The sequence below is a fragment of the Notothenia rossii genome (assembly GCF_949606895.1).
Source record: "Notothenia rossii genome assembly, chromosome: 6".
In the NCBI taxonomy this organism is placed as follows: Eukaryota; Metazoa; Chordata; class Actinopteri; order Perciformes; family Nototheniidae; genus Notothenia; species Notothenia rossii.
Genome location: NC_136909.1, coordinates 52552693 through 52573631, shown reverse-complemented (window position 1 = coordinate 52573631; position 20939 = coordinate 52552693). Strand labels below are relative to the sequence as shown.

The 20939-nt window shown below is 40.2% G+C and overlaps 2 protein-coding genes across 4 annotated transcripts in view; both read left to right on the top strand.

Annotated features, from left to right (window-relative positions):
- hells (helicase, lymphoid specific) overlaps positions 1-5784 on the top strand; it is a 29742-nt gene extending 23958 nt beyond the window's left edge. For all 3 annotated transcript variants that reach the window (XM_079689592.1, XM_079689591.1, XM_079689593.1), the window contains 6 exons: positions 1031-1150; positions 1247-1363; positions 1439-1598; positions 1744-1840; positions 3918-3994; positions 5235-5784. In XM_079689592.1, the coding sequence (XP_079545718.1) occupies positions 1031-1150; positions 1247-1363; positions 1439-1598; positions 1744-1840; positions 3918-3994; positions 5235-5323 (660 nt within the window). In that variant the 3' untranslated portion in view covers positions 5324-5784. The remainder of the gene's footprint in view (positions 1-1030; positions 1151-1246; positions 1364-1438; positions 1599-1743; positions 1841-3917; positions 3995-5234) is intronic.
- A 149-nt stretch (positions 5785-5933) lies between these two features.
- calhm3 (calcium homeostasis modulator 3) lies at positions 5934-19748 on the top strand. Its single transcript, XM_079689596.1, has 4 exons — positions 5934-7022; positions 7674-7801; positions 15039-15166; positions 18852-19748. Exons 1-4 carry the CDS (start codon positions 6736-6738, stop codon positions 19299-19301), a joined length of 993 nt encoding a protein of 330 aa, XP_079545722.1. The 5' UTR covers positions 5934-6735; the 3' UTR covers positions 19302-19748.
- The last annotated feature ends 1191 nt before the right edge of the window (positions 19749-20939 follow it).

Here is a 20939-nt window from a genome sequence, read left to right as displayed (position 1 = left end):
CCCCCCTATGTAAGGTCCACACACCACCCATAAAAATAGCACTTTACCCCTGCTTACAACTATATGCCGTGAGCTGATTATCGAGCCTTCATTGTAACAGTCGCAGGTACACTGTATTTGCGTGGGGATTGTTGCAGTAGAACATTCCACTTTAGCGACCGGTACATTAATGGGAAACCCTAAATGTTTAAGCACCCTCTATGAAACGTCAAGCTACATCACAGCACCCCCAAAACAAATCTCTGGCGCCGCCACTGAGCCTGACTATTTGTGTTGGGGGGGCCCGACTTTTTTTTTTTTCCAAAGGGGGGGCCTGACAGAAAAAGTTTGAGAACCACTGGATTAGGGTGAGCAGGAGAGGTGGGGAGAGGCAGGGAATGATCGTATAGGGCGTACACACGGAGCCGTTTGGCCCCCCAGAGCGTTCCGTCCATCTTGGGACCCGTTATCGTTTGAGGACTCCGTTTCCGCGCTTCCGTTACGGCGTTGTGTGAACGAACCGTCCATACGATGGAGAACTGTAGTGGATACCAGGGCCTTAGACAGCTCTTTAGTCTTGCCCATGGTGGAGAGGTTGGAATCTGATTGATTGATTCTGTGGATAGGTGTCTTTTTATACAGGTAACAAGTTGATATTAGGAGTACTTTTTTAAAGGAAGAGGACTTATGCAACCGATCTGTGGGAGCCAGAATTCTTGTCTATATCAATAATGATCACACCAGTATGATTTTTATATTAAAACATGTAGGGCTATTCATAATGCCCAGGCCTACCCCCACCACTCCTATGTATGTATCAAATATAAGATTTATAGAATATTTCCATTAAACTTGAATTAATTTACATCTGACGATAACGAGATATTATACACAGATCTTCAAATAACCAAACCTTTTCAAGGTGGCATTTTCAATTACCATTTCCTTACAATGTAGCTAGAGAAAAGTGGAATGTGTACTTGCTGAATACACATTCTTGCACCATTATAGCCAGTGGTCGTACAAGGAATTGATTGATGTGTGGCTCCAGGTTCTGATTTTCAGTCAGATGACGTCCATCTTGGATCTTTTGATGGATTACTGCTATCTGCGGGGCTACCAGTACAGCCGGCTTGATGGCAGCATGTCCTTCTCTGAAAGAGATGAAAATGTGAGTTTTGACAAGTGTAAAATGCTAAGCATTTATATTTAACCAATAAGGATGGTGTTTCTGTCATTACTAACTATCTGACCCTTTTCTCCCCAGATGACCAAGTTCTCCAAAGATCCAGATGTATTTCTGTTCCTGCTGAGCACCAGAGCGGGAGGACTTGGGATCAACCTGACCGCTGCTGACACTGTTATCATCTTCGACAGTGACTGGGTGCGTGCAGGGTGATGTCAGATTTTCCTTAATATGTGAGTGTTGGTGTGTGCTAATGCTTCCATCCCCTCTCAGAACCCTCAGGCTGACCTTCAGGCCCAGGACCGCTGCCACAGAATCGGACAAACCAAACCAGTGGTGGTGTACCGGCTGGTGACGGCCAACACCATCGACCAGAAGATCCTGGAGAAGGCCTCAGCCAAGAGGAAGCTGGAGCAGATGGTCATCCACAAAAGTAAGTGGCTTGACCTTCATGTGCTGCCCACACCTCAGGCACTGCAGCACTACATTACTATTGCTGATATACTAAATATAACTGCAAGCTGTATATAACTGAATTTGTTTTCAAATGTGGACTTGATGATGTTTCTCCTCCATAGATAAGTTCAAAGGTGCTAAGGCGGAGCTGAACCAGAGTAAGAGCTGCATTGATCTGGATGAGCTGAGGGAGCTTCTCAGAGCCAGAGGCATGGAGAAGTAAGACACCACCACTTCAATGTTAAGATAATGTGAAGGAGAACCAAGAGCTCTCAACAGTGTAGAGCTGGGGTCGGCAACCACCGTAACCAGTGGCACACTAGGAATAAGTGGAATAAGTGTGCAAAATATTTAAATTTTATTTTCGGATCCTGAACGAGACCGCCGCCAGAGCGCGTCTCCCCGTTACCTGCAGAAGGAAGCCATGCACGCAACGCAGCCCCGCTCTCTTTAACTCCAGGTGACTTTCTGCTGCTTTCCTCCGTGGTGCAGTGCTGATCGTTTCACCACAGAGGAAAGCACTTCACTAATTGCAGTACCCATAATGAGCTGTACAAATGCCGCAGTTTTTGCGTGGCTGTGTCTTTAGTTGAAAGCCCAGTGGCGATCTGCTCATCTCTCATCGAAATAATATGCTACAAAGGGGCGGACTGGCCATCTGTGTTCTGGAGAATCACAGAACGGACGATCGTCCTTATTATTATGCCGTTTAAACCAATTATTTAAATGTGTTTGTTTATTTTTTTGGTTATTAAGGATCCCCATTAGCTTTTGCTCATGACAAAATCTACTCTTCCTGGGGTCCGACACTTAAAACAATACAACAATAGTACAACAATAATACAACAATAATACAGCAACATTCAAGACATAAGTCCTGACATCATTAACAACAATAACAACATCACCAATATCCACAATCTCCAACATCATCAACAATGTCATCCACTTTCAATATCAATCTCACAAGACACCCGGCAGTACAAAGTATGCGATCAAATTCAATTAGGGTTCACAGCTCACAAGGTTACATGGTAGGGGTGGGCGATAAGACAATATATATATATATATATATATATATATATATATATATATATATATATATCTCGTCGGGAAAATATGCCTTTTCAGAAATATCATATCTATCGTGATACAGAGAGTCACTCAGTCATAGAATGTGCAATCACTGAGTGCTGCGAGTGCACCAGGGTAGGATTTTCACAGCGGCAGTGACGGCCATGCCGTCATTGCCCCTCGATCTGGCCGTGAAGCCCCGAAAATAATTGTACGTCCTACGGCCACCATGGCCTGTGTGCCCCTGATACTGTTAACATCTCGAAGTTGCTTTAAAAGCGTCAGAACAGTGGTTTCTGAACTGCATTATGCTGCGTTCACAACGGATGTGATGCGAATATTCTCATCGCTCTAACCGCTGGAGTTTCACGGCGGCTGTCAGCTGTTTACTCCTGTCATTCAAACAGGACGCGCTGGAGAGGGGGCGGGGCTTATATCCATGTAAATACTATGGTGGAAACCAACTACGACAAAATTAACCTATTTTACCGTGATTTAATTGTAATACACGTTTCAAAATGATGCCGAAGTAACTACATACTGATAACGGTTAGTAAAAACCATGCTGTCTAGTCAGGATTCAGACAGTATTGCACTTCATTTATTGAAAAGAGAATGCACTTTACTTGGTGAAGAAACCAGTGTTTTTGTTTGTTGTGTAGGGTGTAGGCATACCTACTTGAACACTGAGGAAGCCATATCAACATTCCTGTTGAATTGTTCATTCAGGGATTCATTGCAGAATTAAAACCAGCTTGAAATGGTATTTTGGTCTGTTACTCCTTTTTATTTTAGTTGTTGTTACCTCGTAGGTGGTTGTACTGTTAAGTAACTTGAAAAATAACCATAATAACTGACATGAATAAATATCGTCTATCGTGATACTGCTTGAAAAATATCGTGATATTATCTTTTTCAATATCGCCCACCCCTACCTAGTACATGGTCATTAGTAGATGGCCCTTCAATCTCTTCTTGTTTGTTAAAGTCGGCATCATGTAATTTGCGCTGACGGGTCCACACACTGCTTCCCCGCAGCGAGGCTCCCCCTGCCCTCCTGTTGACAGTTCAAGAGCGTTGAGCTCCTCACCCCCCCATTGAGAATACACGATCGTCGGCACGCTGATAAAACATTATTTATTTTTTGAATGGGACTTCATATCAAAAAGGTTGCCGACCCCTGGTGTAGAGTAACGTTTGTCTGTTCGTTTGTCTCGCTCAGGGAGGTGAAAACATCAAAGGGGGAGGTGATCAGCAACAAGGACCTGGAGCTTTTACTGGATCGCAGCGACATGCTGGGTGAGGAGAAACACCACTACACAGGTCACACTCTTGTCGTTATTTCAGAGGATAATGTGAGAGTGATTATTAAAATATGATCATGCAAAAGCACTTCAGTAGGCACAATGTTCAATTATAAGTTGAATATCTCAAACATGCTGTTGGGCCAAATACACTAAGGTGATCAATATGATTGAATGCTAAGAATCTATTATCTTACTATCACAACGACACTGAAAGTTGTCAATAATCAGCGAATACAGAATGTCTAATGTATCCATTTAATAAAGTAGAAATGTTTTAAAGGCCTTTATGCTGCTTAGGCCCTTTGGTGCCGAGTTAAGCAGAAAATGTGACACATTAAAATCAAAATGTCCGTAGTTGTGGTGCAGAAACTATTGTCGTCCCAACAAAGAGTTTTTTCATTTAGTCATTTTAAGATGTCAGTGTTCATCATATCAGAAGAAAATTATATTTACCCATTTCTAAGAACCAAATTGAACAGAAAACCACTGATCAACATTCTGCGCTTGCAAAGTAAAGAAATTCTATTAAGAAAATTGTAATGACAGAAATGTGCTTTTCAAAACTTCGGGTTTGTACAGGGTCACAGTCTCCCCGGTCAGTGATCTGTTTTTAAATAGAAAACCATAAGATAAGATGGACCTTTAATAATCCCCGTGGGGAAATTCAGTTGTACATGCAGCAACAGGGTAAGCGTGAAAAACAGGAGAGCACAGATTCACACAGATTAAAAAAATCAAGAACAATTAAAATGATGATGATGATAATAATAATAATAATAATAATAATAATAATAAAAGACTATGAAATAGGAGATGAGTAAAATAACTGTCAGCATATATACATATTTGGTGATATAAATTATGAAGTACGAAATTAGTTAAAGTGACAAGTGAAAATGGACATCTGTACATATAGTGACATATCTATCTAACTTTAATAACCTAAATATTAATAGCTGGTGTCGAGAGCTGTGCCGCACTACGTAGTGTAAACATTACTACTGCCACCTTATGTTTGTGCTGATCAGTTTCAAAAGAGGACCTGATGTGTAACGGAGGGTTTTCTAAGGCGCCATGTGTAAAGACTTTAATGTTGGTCATTAGGGTGATGTGAACCTTTCTAAATGTGTCATGTTTGCATTGTCCCTTTTTTATTTATTTACTGTCTTAGTACTTAGCCATTGTTTTTTCTAGTGAGCTGAAGTAAAAAAAATGTTTCTCTGTACTTTCAGACAAAGGGAAGGGGAGCATGAAGAAAGAGAAGGGGGGGGTGTTCAGAGTGATGGATGCTGAAGACTCTTCAGAGATCCCTTTGATCTGAAAACACCTGCAAGCTATTAAAGAAAAACTAAAGTTGCACCTAGATGGCTCTTAACCGCCGTCCCTTCCTAAAACTACTGTCTGCAGACAGTATTGTTTTCCTTTATGACCTGCCTTGATAGTCCTCAGTCATGGTCTTTTTTTGTAAACCACTACCCTTTTAATAACTATCATTTGGGATTTTGTTGGCTGTCAATGACAGTTGAGTATTTGCATGTGAAAACATGGTACAGTTGGCTTTTCTTGCTGGCAGTTCATCAAGACTATCAGAAGAAACAAAGTTTCATTAAAAGCAGTAAAACTGTTCACAAGGTCTGTGCATCTTTTTCACAAGACAAAGCTGTTTTAGTCCTGGATTTTCTTTTGGCCATTCATAACAGATCTTTAACAATGTTTTAATCAAAGCACTTTCCTGTAGCTTAAGAGTACAACAATTAAAAATAAAATGATTTGCTTACTTTATATTGTGTATTTTTTTCCAAGCATTTGCTGAATAACATTGTATCAAGTTGCCACTTTCTGGGTAGAATTTTGCTTGACCATTTCAAGATCATGCCATGTTCCAAAACATTTCATAAGTTACCTTTACATATTGGCAATTGCGCTTTAGCTATGTGGTCAGATCATTCTTGAATCAAATAAATGCTTGCAGAAGGATTTACAAAATGTAATTTGGGATTTATATAAAGATATCGTCAACAAAAATATTTTTCAAAATGCGCATAAACATTAAATGTTTTATATAAATGAAGAAAAAAATCCATATAATATTGCACAAATATATTTTTGATCCACACATTAATATTTATTTTAAATAAACATCCATAAATATATATTTTTAAAAGTGTTCACAAATGTCATCCAACCCATAGTGTTACACCTGCAGGAGCTTTTATCCCGTTCCAATGTAGGCATCAATAGGAAGTTGGTCCCCCCTTTTGCAGCTTCCACTCTTCTTTTAGTGGTTGATCCTTTGTACGGTCCCATGCTTTGAATTTTCGTTTCAGGCCCGGTCATGATACAATAGAGCCGAAACAGGAAGTCCTTGTCTCTGTGAGAGCCTGTGACAGTGGGGCAGGGTGTGGCCGCACTCTGTGCCCTGCTCGGTGTTCATGCGTTCATACACTCCTTGATCACTCGGGACTAACTGCAGCAGTAGCTCAGCTTTTTAACTCAGACTGCTAAATGTGGATGTAAGACTTCTCTTCACAAAGGTTTGGTTTATATTGTGGTAAGGTGAAATGTCAATTAAAAAAATCTCATTTTATTTACAAGTTTCCTTTTTTAAAAAGCATACTTTTTACAGAAGCTAAAACATTTAGGATAAATTAATACCGGAATTAAATTCTGTCACCACAGCTGGAATTAAAAGACCGGCAGTAGTTTTTGTCATTTACCCATACTATCCTATCTATGGATCGTCTGAAGTTAGTCCTGCAGTACTTTCAGTCCAATTCTGAGTCAATTTCCAATGGTATCTGTATTATCCTGGCCCTGGTCAGTGTCAAGCTGTACACCAGCTTTGACTTTAACTGCCCATGCCTTCCTCAGTACAACAAGCTGTACTCTCTAGGTGTGATGATTGTGCCCCCCATCATACTCTTTTTCCTGGGAGTCCTAGTCAACAGACATACAGGAGTCATGATGGAGGAGTGGATGAGACCCATTGGGAACAGATCTAAAAATCCTGCTGTGGTAAAGTGAGTCAAGGTTTTACTAAAACACTTAGTGGATTGTTTTCCTAATCAAATCCCTGTAACTAGTATCCTTTCAAGGTCATGTTGTTTGGATGTACTTATTACTTTTACTCTTTTGAGGGCATAGTAGTAAACTGAACAATACCATTGGTACATGTTGACATTTCTTATTGATTTTCATTAATCAATCTTGTCATTACAATACATATAATACAGAGCTAGAGTTGCAGTGATTGAGAGATCACTTAAATATATATAAATGACCTCTTCAACTATTAAGTCATTGATTTGGTAAATATTGTTGAAGATCTATGAAACTTTTAGATCTTTTAAAATATATACTGCAAAAGTTAATGAGTAATAAGGTTTACTCTTAGACCTCTAAAATGAATTAGTCTCTGTTAATCATGTTTCTTTGCTGGAGTCAACAAGAAACGTCACAACATATAGTTCAAATATTTCTCTGTCGATCTCAACAATTAAGCTGTTTCAATATTTGAAAGTCATGTAATAATAGAATTTGTCACTTTGTTTACAAAGTTCTGTGTCCACGAAAGGGATAAATCAGTCCTTGTTCAGGCCAAGACGAGAGGGAGGGAAACCAGGAGGCACAATAAGCATTTGGGATTAAATTAAACCAATGTCTTCCTGCAGGTACCTGTTCTCAGCCATGATGCAGAGGGCCTTGCTGGCCCCCATGGTGTGGATCCTGGTCACTCTGCTGGATGGAAAGATCTTCATCTGTGCCTTTAGTGTTAGTGTAGACCCTGCACTCTTCTCAGGTATCAGTAACATTCTACATAGCGAACACATATTTAATTAAAACTGCAGTCACAGACGTGCACGCAGTTGTGGGCCTGTCGGGGAGGGTCGCCGGTCGTCCCGGCGTCAAGCAGATGCGCGCGAGTCCTCCGAAATGAGCCGTTCGTAATTTCTCAAACGTTCGCGTCCCGGACTCCCAGGTCTTCCGGCAGCGACCGGGAAACTTATATGTTTTAATACTACTGCTTTTAATTCTGAGCCAACATTTACAGTGAGAACAGCTGCTGAGGCCAGTGCAGAAAGCAGAACAGTGTGTATAATATATATATCTCTCAATAATATAAGTAACAGGCCTGCATTACACACTTTATTTGTATGCTTTAGTAGATATCTACAAATAAACAGTTGATATTTTTCATGAAACCAAATAGTGCTTCACATCATAACATGGGCTGTAGCCTGATATGTATTATATGCTTTAAGAGCTGTATGTGTGTGTTATGGAGTCTATTTAACATGATATTGGATATGGGCTGAACTTGTCCTGGACTGGAATTTTTCCAATCTTTTCTCGAGGAGCTGTTTGGGGAAATGCGCCAAAGATGCATGAATAACGCCGATTTTTCAAAATGGCCAACTTTCTGGGGGGCGGGGCTAATGGAAGCTATTTTGAAATATGTCCGCAATTCCATCAGTAATGTCTGTGGCAAGATTCGGGTAGTTTGGAGAAACTATATGCGACTATCGCACAATAGGGGCCGCTACTGAGCTGGTGTCAAAAACGTACGATTTTTTTGTACAGTCTGGAAAAGGTCGTGGGCTGTGACGTGTGTCCCAAGTTTCGCGTCCGAAGGTCATTGTAGCGAATTTGTGACATTAAAATAGTCAAAAATGGTACATTCTCCATTAGCTTACGAGCTCCCCGTTTGAGCAGTGAACTATTCATTCGCAATTTAGCATCTCATTGGATATGGGCTGATGTTGTCCTGGTTTGGAATTTGTCCGATCATTTCCCTAGGAGGAGTTTGCAAAAACGCAGTGAAACGCACATTTTTCAAAATGGCCGACTTTATTGGGGGCAGGGATAATGGAAGCCATTTTTAAATATGTCCGCAATTCCATGAGGAATGTCTGTGCCAAGTTTCCGGTAGTTCGGAGAAACTATAATTTATTAGAGCACAATAGGGGGCGATACTGAGCCGTATTTGCTAAAACGTACGATTTTTTTGTACAGTCTGGAAAAGGTTGTGGGCTGTGATATTTGTTCCGAGTTTAAAGGCCGTAACTCGTTTTTTTCCTCTACTTATGGCTCGGTACATTTTTTAACCCTTCGATTTCGAGAAAAAACTGAATAGGACACGCCCACATTTTTTATTGGTTACCCTTTAAATCTCAGTTTATACTCTGCAAGTATGTCTATGACAAAATATATTTATTTCGTCCATCGGTTCTTGAGATATAAATTAGTTGTGTTTTTGGCGCCCCCTATTGTCCGAAATTAACATGCTTTTTTTTTGCCTATTCCCCAACACAGACTGAACCTATCCACCGAAATCTGTGATATTTGGATACATTTCGGATGAATTGTGAGCATTTATGTCTAGGCCACACCTTTTTGCTAAAACGTTTTGATTGATGTCTGCCACATTTTTCCACACCTCGTGCTCATTTTCTACGGTAATGTGTCAGACCCTCCACTGATGCTGTGCACTAAGTTTGGTGTCGAAAATCTAAAAATTGGAATTTAAGTTAAGATTTCACTGTTTTTGACATTATGCTAATAAAAAAAAATCGAAGTAGGCGGAGCTTCGGGATATGAGAGGATAATATGTAGAGCTTCTCCACCCGGATAAGTGTGCAAAATTTCCGGTCCGTCAGACTTACGCTATGACTACGTACATTTTTTGAAAAGATGATTTTTCACAGGTGGCGCTAGAGAGCAAGTTTGACATTTTTCACCCATCGAATCCAGAATGTTAAATTTTTCACCCGTCCTGGCAGCGTTGCCAAATGTCGCTACATGAATAGTGTCGTAACCCCCTAAAAAAACAGGTCGAAAACGCAGAACGAGAAGAATAAGAATAAGAATTCTAAGCATAACAATAGGTCTTCGCACACTTCGTGCTCAGGCCCTAATAATACAAGGGAAAACAATAGGTATTTGCACTTCATGCTCAGGCCCTAATTAAAACTGCGGTCACAGACGTGCACGCAGTTGTGGGCGGGCCTTCGCGTCCGAGTGCCTGTAGGGGAGGGTCGCCGGTCGTCCCGGTGTCAAGCAGATGCGCGCGAGTCCTCCGAAATGAGCCGTTCGTAATTGCTCAAACGTTTGTTTCCCGGACTCCCAGGTCTTCCAGCCGCTGCCGGCCACCCACATACGTTTCCCGGTTGCTACCGGAAATGTCTATGACAAAATATATTTATTTCATCCATCGGTTCTTGAGATATAAATTAGTTGTGTTTTTGGTGCCCCCTATTGTCCGAAATGAACATGCTTTTTTTTGCCTATTCCCCAAGACAGACTGAACCTATCCACCGAAATCTGTGATATTTGGATACATTTCGGATGAATTGTGAGCATTTATGTCTAGGCCACACCTTTTTGCTAATACGTTTTGATTGATGTCTGCCACATTTTTCCACACCTTGTGCTCATTTTCTAAGGTAATGTGTCAGACCCTCCCCTGATGCTGTGCACTAAGTTTGGTGTCGAAAATCTAAAAATTGGAATTTAAGTTAATATTTCACTGTTTTTGACATTATGCTAATTTAAAAAAAATTGTTTCCCGGTCGTTACCAGGAAACGTATGTGGGCGCGCCGCCTCGTCAAGGCTCGTCGACGATCGATTATCGCGGAGGCTGTCTGGAGGAGCCTTAACCGTGGCGTGCGGTGCAGTTGGTTGTGCAGACGTTCTGCCCTTTACCGTTTTTTTACTCAATAAAGGCATCTCCTCTGGATATCAGGCTATGTATGTTTTGAATACTACTGCTTTAATCTGATCAAAAGACGTGTTCAATGGCATTAAAATGAGAAAAAACGCGGCTGAATCGGTTAATCAATAGGTTGATAAAGTTTCTGGGCAATATTTGGAATTATTTATAATCCATAATTCCATTTTTATGTAAAAATCGCAGAGCAAAAGTTAGCTGCTAATGGTAGCCACCAGAGTGGCTGCTGCTTCCGGTCTTGGCTATGCGGCAGTATAATACACACACATGACCAAATAAGGACTATGTGGGAGTTCCCCTCGATTCCATTGGCTCTGACGGTTAGAAAGAGATGTCACATATCAAAATCCAGCAGGGGGAGCCAGAGATATGACAAATCCACCCAAATGGCCCCAGAAGAGGTTTTCTTTTGCTAAATCTGTCTAAAAATTTCAAATATCACTTGTTTTGCATCAATCTTGATACAGGGTTCTTATTATATGTTGTACTTTGGATTCCTAAAGCTTTTAGTCTACTAACCCATCATCCAAGGTACAAAATATTTTTTGGACGGACACTAATTTACAGTTTTTTACCATGTTCAATCTGAATTTTCTTTAAAATAAAAAACATCTATATTGAATCTGACTTTTCTACATCCAACTGACAGGTTTATCATTACTTTGATAAAAAAAGATTATTCATTTAACCCTTTTAGAAGGGAAGATATGGTCATTTGTTCTGGGAATGTCATTTTCGAACCTGAAAAACAGGCTCGGGGTTTAACAGGTTAACAGCTACGGTGAGACGATCTCCCTAGAAGCTACGTAAAGGTACGTGTTGTGATGTCTGTCTTTGCTTCCCCTGTCGCAAGTTCGGATCACTCAGTGATGATCCTATATACCTAAATAATCTGTGGAATCTCAGCTTTAATCGGATATCTTGTATGTGCAGCTACGATAAGTAATGAGGGTACTTTTATCTTGAGTTCTATGCCAATGTCCGTTAGCATTTTTCGCTAAGGGGTCATTTAGATGCTTCTTATGAGACTTGTGTTTTGCTTTGGTAAAAATGGTTTATATCGTCAGTTAGCTGAGATTATTTCCGTTAATCTGGTGTAACACATTAATAGGTTCTTACATTTTAAGATCCCCTGAGACAGTGTCCTGAAAAAAAAAAACAGGGTCCCCGCCGGCGGGGACCTTGGGGCTTAACAGGTTAATTCTGAGCCGAACTTTACAGTGAGAACAGCTGCTGAGGCCAGTGCAGAAAGCAGAAGAGTGTGTATAATATATATCTCTCAATAATATCAGTAACAGGCCTACATTACACACTTTATTTGTATGCTATAGTAGATATCTATTTCATGAAACCAAATAGTGCTTCACATCATAACATATACATGGGCTGTAGCCTGATATGTATTATATGCTTTAAGAGCTGCATGTGTGTGTTATGGAGTGTATAATTATGTGTCTGTTGTAATTGCATGTGCCGTCAGCAGAGGGAGCTGCTGGCCTAACACTCAACATCGTGTGTGTGTGTGTGTGTGTGTGTGTGTGTGTGTGGCATGTGTGTGTGTGTGTGTCGCATGTGTGTGTCGCATGTGTGTGTGTGTGTGTGTCGCATGTGTGTGTCGCATTGGATATGGGCTGAACTTGGCATGGAATGGAATTTTCCCGGCCATTTGCCTAGGAGGCCTTAGCAGAAAAGGCATTAAAACTGCATATTTTTGAAAATGGCCGACTTTCTGAGGGCCCGGCCAAATGGAAGGCAATTTGAAAGATGTCCGCAATGATAAGAGCAATGTGTATACAACGTTTGTTGCATATTGGAACAACCATATGCCAGTAGTTTGGAGTAATTTGCGACATACAAAAGCCTTTTGAAATATGTGTGCCATCATACTAGCAATGTGTATACAGCGTTTCGTGAATATCTGGAAAACTATATGCGAGTAGTTTGGAGTCATTTGAGACATGTAAATCGTCAAATGGGACATTCTCTGTTAGCTTACGTTCGCCCCGATTGAGCTAGCAACTATTTTATTCGCAATTTAACATGATATTGGATATGGGCTGAACTTGTCCTGGACTGGAATGTTTCCGATCTTTTCCCGAGGAGGTGTTTGGGAAAATGCGCCTAAAATGCATGAATAATGCAGATTTTTCAAAATGGCCAACTTTCTGGGGGGCGGGGCTAATGAAAGCCTTTTTGAAATATGTCCGCGATTCCATCAGTAATGCCTGTGGCAAGATTCGGGTAGTTTGGAGAAACTATATGCGTTATATGCTATATATGCTATACTCATTTTTTCCTCTACTTATGGCTCGGTACATTTTTTAACCCTTCGTTTCGAGAAAAAACTGAATAGGACACGCCCACATTTTTCATTGGTTGCGACCCTTTAAATCTCCGTTTATACTTACCCTGCCAGTATGTCTATGACAAAATATATTTATTTCGTCCATCGGTTCTTGAGATATAAATTAGTTGTTTTTTTGGCGCCCCCTATTGTCCGAAATGAACATGCTTTTGCTAATACGTTTTGATTGATGTCGGCCACATTTTTCCACACCTCGTGCTCATTTTCTACGGTAATGTGTCTGACCCTCCACTGATGCTGTGCACTAAGTTGGGTGTGGAAAATCAAAAAATTGGAATTTAAGTTAATATTTCACTGTTTTTGACATTATGCTAATTAAAACAAATCAAAGTAGGCGGAGCTTCGGGATATGAGAGGATACTATGTAGAGCTGCTCCATCCGGATAAGTGTGCAAAATTTCAGGTCCGTCAGACTTACGCTGCGACTATGTACACTTTTGGAAAAAAAGATTTTTCACAGGTGGCGCTAGAGAGCAAGTTTGAAATGTTTCACCCATCGAATCCAGAATGTAACATTTTTCACCCGTCCGTTGCCAAATGTCGCTACATGAATAGTGTCGTAACCCCCTCAAAAACAGGTCAAAAGCGCAGAACGAGAAGAATTAAAACTGCGGTCACAGACGTGCACGCAGTTGTGGGCGGGCCTTCACGTCCGAGCGCCTGTCGGGGAGGGTCGCCGGTCGTCCCGGCGTCAAGCACACTCGCGAGAGTCCTCCGAAATTAGCCATTTGTTCGCGTCCCGGACTCCCAGGTCTTCCGGCAGCGACCCGGAAACATATGTGGGCGCGCCGCTTGGAAGAAAAACACATTTCTGTCAAGGCTCGTCGACGATCGATTATCGCAGAGGCTGTCTGTAGGAGCCTTAACCCTAGCGTGCGGTGCAGTGGGTTGTGCAGACGTTCTGCCCTTGACCGTTTGTTTACTCAATAAACGCATCTCCTCTGGATATTAGGCTATGTATGTTTTTAATACTACTGCTTTAATTCTGAGCCGACATTTGCAGTGAGAACAGCTGGTGAGGCCAGTGCGGAAAGCAGAACAGTGTGTATAATATATATCTCTCAATAATATAAGTAACAGGCCTACATTACACACTTTATTTGTATGCTTTAGTAGATATCTACAAATAAACAGTTGATATTTTTCATGAAACCAAATAGTGCTTCACATCATAACATATACATGGGCTGTAGCCTGATATATACTATTATATGCTTTAAGAGCTGTATCAGGGTTTCCGTTAGCTGGTAATTACCGTTTTTTAGCTTGTAAAATGTAATAAAAACCGGTAAATTCAAAACCTGCCCGTCAAAATGTCCGATGCTCCGATCGATTGGCCGCCGATCATTATCGGCCGATATTCACTCTTAGTAGTTTGATCTGTGGTCTCTTTAAAGGCCGATCAGGAGAGCTGGATCTGATCGATATGGACATAAACGCGAGTGAAGTGTAACCGGACGCGAGAGAGAGATCAGATCAGCTGCTGCATAATCACCTGAAGCCCCGCCCACTGTTTAGCGCGCTGCATGAGAAACTGACGGACTGTCAGGAGAGAGAGGGAGAGAGGAAAAATGAGAGGATCCGTTTCTCCCGTGTTATTATTCAAAGTTAATTTAAACTTTTGAATAATGTACTTCATCTACTACAAGTAATTTCTTTGAATGTAATAATTATGTTGTTTGTGGAATCATTTATTGAAAAATGAATCTGAATTTTTCGATCTGTTACGATTATAAACTGAAGCAATATAAAAATGACTCCTATTAACTGAGTTTTAAACATCAGCATATCCGGTCCTAGTCCGGTAATTACCTGCTAACGGAAACTCTGCTACACAATTCTTATTATTGAAACATGACCGGTAAGTTTCAAATGTGTCCGGTAAAATAAATTCTGTCCGGACGTTTGACCAGTACGATATCTCATGTGGTATGTTTCCTCAGGTTTGCCCAACAACACAGGTCTGGATGTGATCAAAATCATGGCCAAAGTGCCCTGCAAGGAGGACATTATCTTCAGGAACAGCTCTTTCCGCAAAGCAGTCTCTCGTTACGTTCGCTGCTATTCCCAGGTAAGCTGTTACAACTTCAGCGAGCACACTAACACATTCATGTATTTGTATTCTCATGAAGAGCTTCTAACAGCTTTATGCTCTGTCAGACCGGGTTTTGGGATAATTTAAACCAAAAACATTGTCAGATGTGCTGTGATATAGGTTTCAGGCTTAACTGTCATTACCCAGAGGCCTGACATCCACACTGGGCTACATTTGGATTTTCTAGAGCACCTTATTTAGGTTTATGATTATGTAATGGAATATAATAATAATAATAATAATAATAATTTTGTATTAATTATAACTTATTTTAAAAGGGTTTTCTTAAATTACTTGTTTAAAAATGTAGCCCACCATATGGACAACATATTAAACATGAACTTGTCAGTGCTTTCTGGTGGACACACTTTACATTTTTCTAACTGATGTTAAACTTATCTTTGACATTTATTTTATGCAGATGAAAAAGTTATTAATTGTTCATCCTTTTCTATAGAGCAAACTCTTGACTTCCTCCAATCTGCCTTTGATGTTTTGCAATCCAATTTGACTTAAGTCAGTATTAGATGCAGACAAATCCAAATTCATGATATTCTCAAATGGCAAGAAGTTAACTTCTATTCTCCCCAAGATGTCTTCTGTTCAAAGGACTGACATCGAAATGGTCACTACATACAAATACCTAGGTTTTATTATTGTCACACACTGAAAATGTTGTTTCCAAGCTAAAAATTAAATTAACTTTATTTTACAGAAACAAATCCTGTTACTCCCTTCAGGCAAGGAAACATTTGATCTCTGCAATGTTTGTACCGGTTATGGATATTTGCTTTACATGAATGCCTCTGACCAGTGACTAAAGAATTTGGATACTGTGTACCATTGTGCATTACGTTTTGTTACTGGATGTGGATATTGTGAACACAACTGCACTTTGTATGCTGCTGCTAAATGGCCATTTTTGTCTGCATGCAGACACGTTTTATATGTACAGTAAATCTCTCCTTGGGCTGGTTCCCTCTTATATTTGCAAATATATGTGTACAAATCAAGGTCTATATGGCCTGCGCTCCCAAGCTATTATTCAGATTTTGGTTCCTAAAATGAAAACAGAACTAGGGAAAAAAGCTTTTTAAATATTCTGCCCCTTCTGCCTGGAATAATGTTCAGAAGGAGCTGAAACTGTCATATGTTATCACTATGTTCAAGTCCATCTCAATGAGACTTTTACCTGGTTAAATAAATGATATAAACTATATAGATACAAGTATTGGGACACTCCTCTTAATCATTGAATTCAGGTGTTTCATTCAGTCCCAATGCCACAGGCAGGGGCGTTTCCTGTGTTTTTAAAGGTGGAAACATTAGGGGCTTTAAAAACACTTGATTTTCCAAACCAATCATTAACTATGTAGAATTATTAGAAGTTGTTAGTAATTAGATTAAACAGAAAAAAAAGATGGAAGGAGTAAATAAGTTAATCGATTACATTTTTGTTTAATACATTTTGATCATCACAAGTAAATATATGACTGCTACCTTCATACCACCAAGGAGGAAGTCCCATCAATGGGTTCACTGAATAAACTTGTCTATGAAGGGATTAGTGTCTCCTAGGGGTGTAACGGTTCACAAACATTTCGGTTTTTTAGGTCACGGTTCGGCTCGGTTCGGTACGTTTTCGGTACAGCAGAAAAAATTATCACAAAATATAAAATATATATATATTGTTTTTGTTATTATTAAACTGTGAATAATGTATTCACTCAAATAAATAAAAAATATAATAAAATAAACATTAAGGTGCAGCATTTTGATGAACTGAAATAATCTGTATTTGAACCTTACTGTACTAGTACTCACAAAACATAAAATATTAGTTTTGGGTTTTTAATTATTATTAAACTGAGAATATTCACTCAAATAAATACAAAATATAATAAAATATACATTAAGGTGCAGCATTTCGATGAACTGAAATAATCTGTATTTGAACTGTACTGTACTAGTACCTAAGAAGCCAGTTTGACATTATGACTTGCTTGTCGTTGTATTTTCATGTTTTTTTAAAGAAAAATGTACTTGTCCACATTGCTTGCCGAAAGAGCAGATCTGCCGGCACTAACAATGTCTCCTGTTGTGGAGAACACCCTCTCGCTAGGGACAGAGGTAGCAGATACAGCCAGGTAGCGCTTTGCTAACATGGCAACATAAGGATATTTGGCATTTGTAATAGCTTTGGCTCGGTCTAAACTTTTTGCAAGTGGTGGAGGTTTAAATGCTAGTGGGAGTTGGATTTGCACTTCAGTCTTTTTTATTTTGGTACCGGTGATATTCACGTTCGGATGATGCCTTTTGAAATGAGTGTGCAAGTTTGATGTATTGCCAGCCGCGTAACCAATTTTAGTTGAACAATGCCGACAAACGGCTTTGGTTCGGTCCACCTGTCTTTGTCCGTCATCCTTGTACGTAACTGCGAAACCAACATTTTCTCAAACCGGAGACTTCAATGACGCTGGAGGATTTTCGAGCTCAACTTTATCTGCGTTCACCATTTCGACAGTTCCTTAAATTACTGACTACATTTGAATGCATCCCTGTGAACAGCTCTCATAGTATGCCTCTCGTCCAATGAAATAACTTGCTCGCTCTATGACGCGTTGAACCCAATGCGAGCAAATGACTCTGAATGCTGCGACGCAGCACCTGAGATTACTTCCAAAAAGTTGTTCACGTTCTCAATTTTTTACGTTTAACGTTATATTCGTTCGGTACACTTCGGTACACACGTGTACCGAACCGAAGGGCCTGTACCGAATAATTTCGGTACGTGTACCGTTACAACACTAGTGTCTCCTCATTCTAACAAACTAACAAATTAATTAATATAGCACATTTGAAAAGGATGTTGCACAAAAAACGAATTACTCAAAATGTAAAAGATAACTAGCTATAATCAAACCTTGTTTTGGCTTCCTGATGTTTTGAAGCTAATCAAATATCAGGAGATGCCAATTAATGATTCACCTATATGTCAATCCTTATAACAGTATGCATATTTACACACAAGATACATGACAATTTATTTCTTGCTGAGCTTAGTAGGAGTAGAAAGCAAACATACATGTCAAAACTTTTTCTCTGCAGTTGAATCACACTGAATGCCTTTTAATTTTCTTGGTTTACCTGCCTTTTGAAAATGGATAAGTACTGGATTGGAGTTACCTTTGATCTTATCTTATGAAAGTTCAGCCACTTTGGCATATATGACTAAACTATTTATAGTAATAGCATCATTTTAAAATACATCAAAACTAAAAGATGGCAGGTCAAAAGCATACTTTCCCATACTGCAAGACATTAAAACCAATTGAGGGTGGTGCAGCTGCCGTACCAGGCCGTGATGCAGCCAGTCAGGATACTCTCTATGGTGCACCTGTATACATGTTGATGTATCCTTGGGCAACATACTTAACTCCAAGTTGCTCCTAATGATAATGTTGTGTGAATGTGTGAATGTTACCCTCCTTGATCATGGGACACCTTGCATTGCAGCCTCTGCCTCTGAAAGAATGGGTGTGAATGGGTGAATGCTGAGTTGAATATATAAAAGCCCTTTGAGGAGTCCTAAAGACCGGACCGAGCGCTTTATAAATTGTTGTTGTTGCTTTGTGTAATTAATTTTGCTCGCCCTGTTTAGGCAGTTGGCTGGTCCATCCTCCTCTTCCTGATTGTGCTTGGAGCCATGGGACGCATCATCAAGCCCTACTTCGATGACCACGCCACCTCTCTGCAGACGCGCTACTGGAGCAACTACCTGGACGTGGAGCAAAAGCTCTTTGAGGAAACCTGTGTCCTGCACGCTCGTGACTTCGCCCGGAAGTGTGTGGTGCAGTTCTTCGAGGACATGAGGGAGGACGCCGTACTCCGTCTCCCGCAACCACTTTGCCTCATAAACTCCAGAGAGGAGTGCGAGGATAAAGAAGAGGAGAGGCTTCACGGAGTGTCGAAGCAGGAGCAGGTGGACCAGCTTCTGAACAAGTGGTACCACAGTAAACCTGAACTAGATGTCACCAGAATGGCACACAGACCCAGGACCTGTGTGTCCTGGGAGGACAGAGAAGGGAGGACTTTATACTCGGATGTCTAGGACACATTCAGAGATGTAATGCTGCCTGTAGCTAAAGTTCCACTTACTAATGATGCCAAGCTTTCAGCTACATCTCCTGATCTTTTTTCACAAAAGGAGCATGAATTAAAAATATATATAAATTAAATGATGTTACTACTGAAATGTTATGATAAATAAGATGCAGAATCAGAAACAGACATGCAGGTAGTACACTCAGAAGCCAATAACACACACACACACACACGCACACACACACACACACACACACACACACACACACACACACACACACACCCCCATTAGAAGCCAATAACACACACACACACACACACACACACACACCCCCATTAGAAGCCAATAACACACACACACACACACACACACACACACACACACACACACACACACACACACACACACACACACACACACACACACACACACACACACACACACACACACACCCATTACATTAAGGCAAGGCAGTATACACATTTAGAAACAGGAATGAATAAAAATGTGCTATTGGCTCCTAGAGGACTGCAGAGGGCTGCTCTTGGAGGCTGGCGGTTTTCCGGGCTAATTTGAATGTCAGGGTGTGGTGCAGCTGGTTTTGCATTCAGGTTGTTGACTTGGATCTTACTCACACAGATTTATTGAAAACCTGAACATCAGTGTACAGACTCACAAATATTCAATTTTTACGTTTGATAAAGTCTGCTTTAAAGATACATTATTTTAAACTCAGTACTGTTTAGATCAGTGGTTCTCAAACTTTTTCTGTCATTCCCCACTTTGAACAGGTGGGTCTTTTCAAGCCCCACCTGTTCCTCATCGCTCCAATAAAATGGTAGATCAAGCTTAAAATTGTCAAATGTATTGTTCTAGAACAGGGGTCTCCAACCTTTTTTAGGATGAGAGCTACTTTCAAAAAATAAAACAAGTCTTTGGCTACTTTTACTCCTCTTTTAGTTTTTTTTGCACTGTATATATAAAGCACATTTGAACGTTATTATATGCTTACCTATAACCTTTGTGTGCTGTTTGGGTCTGTGGGACCCGTTTTCAATGTTCACTAAAAGAAAATGTATGCAATTTAATTATTTTAACCTGCTTTATTTGGGGGTGGACCTCACCTCCTCTAGGGGGGTCCGGGGGCATGCACCCCCGGGAAGATTTTTGTTTTAATGTTGAAGTGAAATGCCTCAATCTGGTGCACTTTGAGCCAAAAATGAATTTATGGATACAGCTCTCAACACACTGAAAGGGAGCTGTATACTTTTCAATAATCCAAACATCTTTAGAATATGATCAAAACCAATAACAAATCATTCAAACTTGTTTATTCTTATCTTATGTTACCTAGTTAGCATTCTTTCTTTTGATTTATGCATATTTTACTAATCACTCCCCTTTTAAACTTTTTTTTTTTTTTTAGTGTCCTATAGCACACATTGGAATGATTTCTTACTTTATTTTTTACACCTAGGCTATATTAAATAGACAAATGTGTGCTCTCTCTAGTTCTCTCGCTCTCTCTCTCTGTCTCGCTCGCTCACAGAGCCTGTGTGCTCCTCCGTGGCGATGATGGCTTGCGTCACAAAAGGGATTTCGAAAAGTTTCACGGTTAAACTCCTTGTGAAGTGGTGAGGTGCC

Excerpts from the sequence above, each read along its gene's own strand:
- calhm3 (XM_079689596.1), top strand. The coding sequence starts at position 6,736 with ATGGATCGTCTGAAGTTAGTCCTGCAGTACTTTCAGTCCAATTCTGAG. Across the intron at positions 7,802-15,038 it reads AGACCCTGCACTCTTCTCAG|GTTTGCCCAACAACACAGGT; the intron begins GTATCAGTAACA and ends ATGTTTCCTCAG. Across the intron at positions 15,167-18,851 it reads ACGTTCGCTGCTATTCCCAG|GCAGTTGGCTGGTCCATCCT; the intron begins GTAAGCTGTTAC and ends CGCCCTGTTTAG.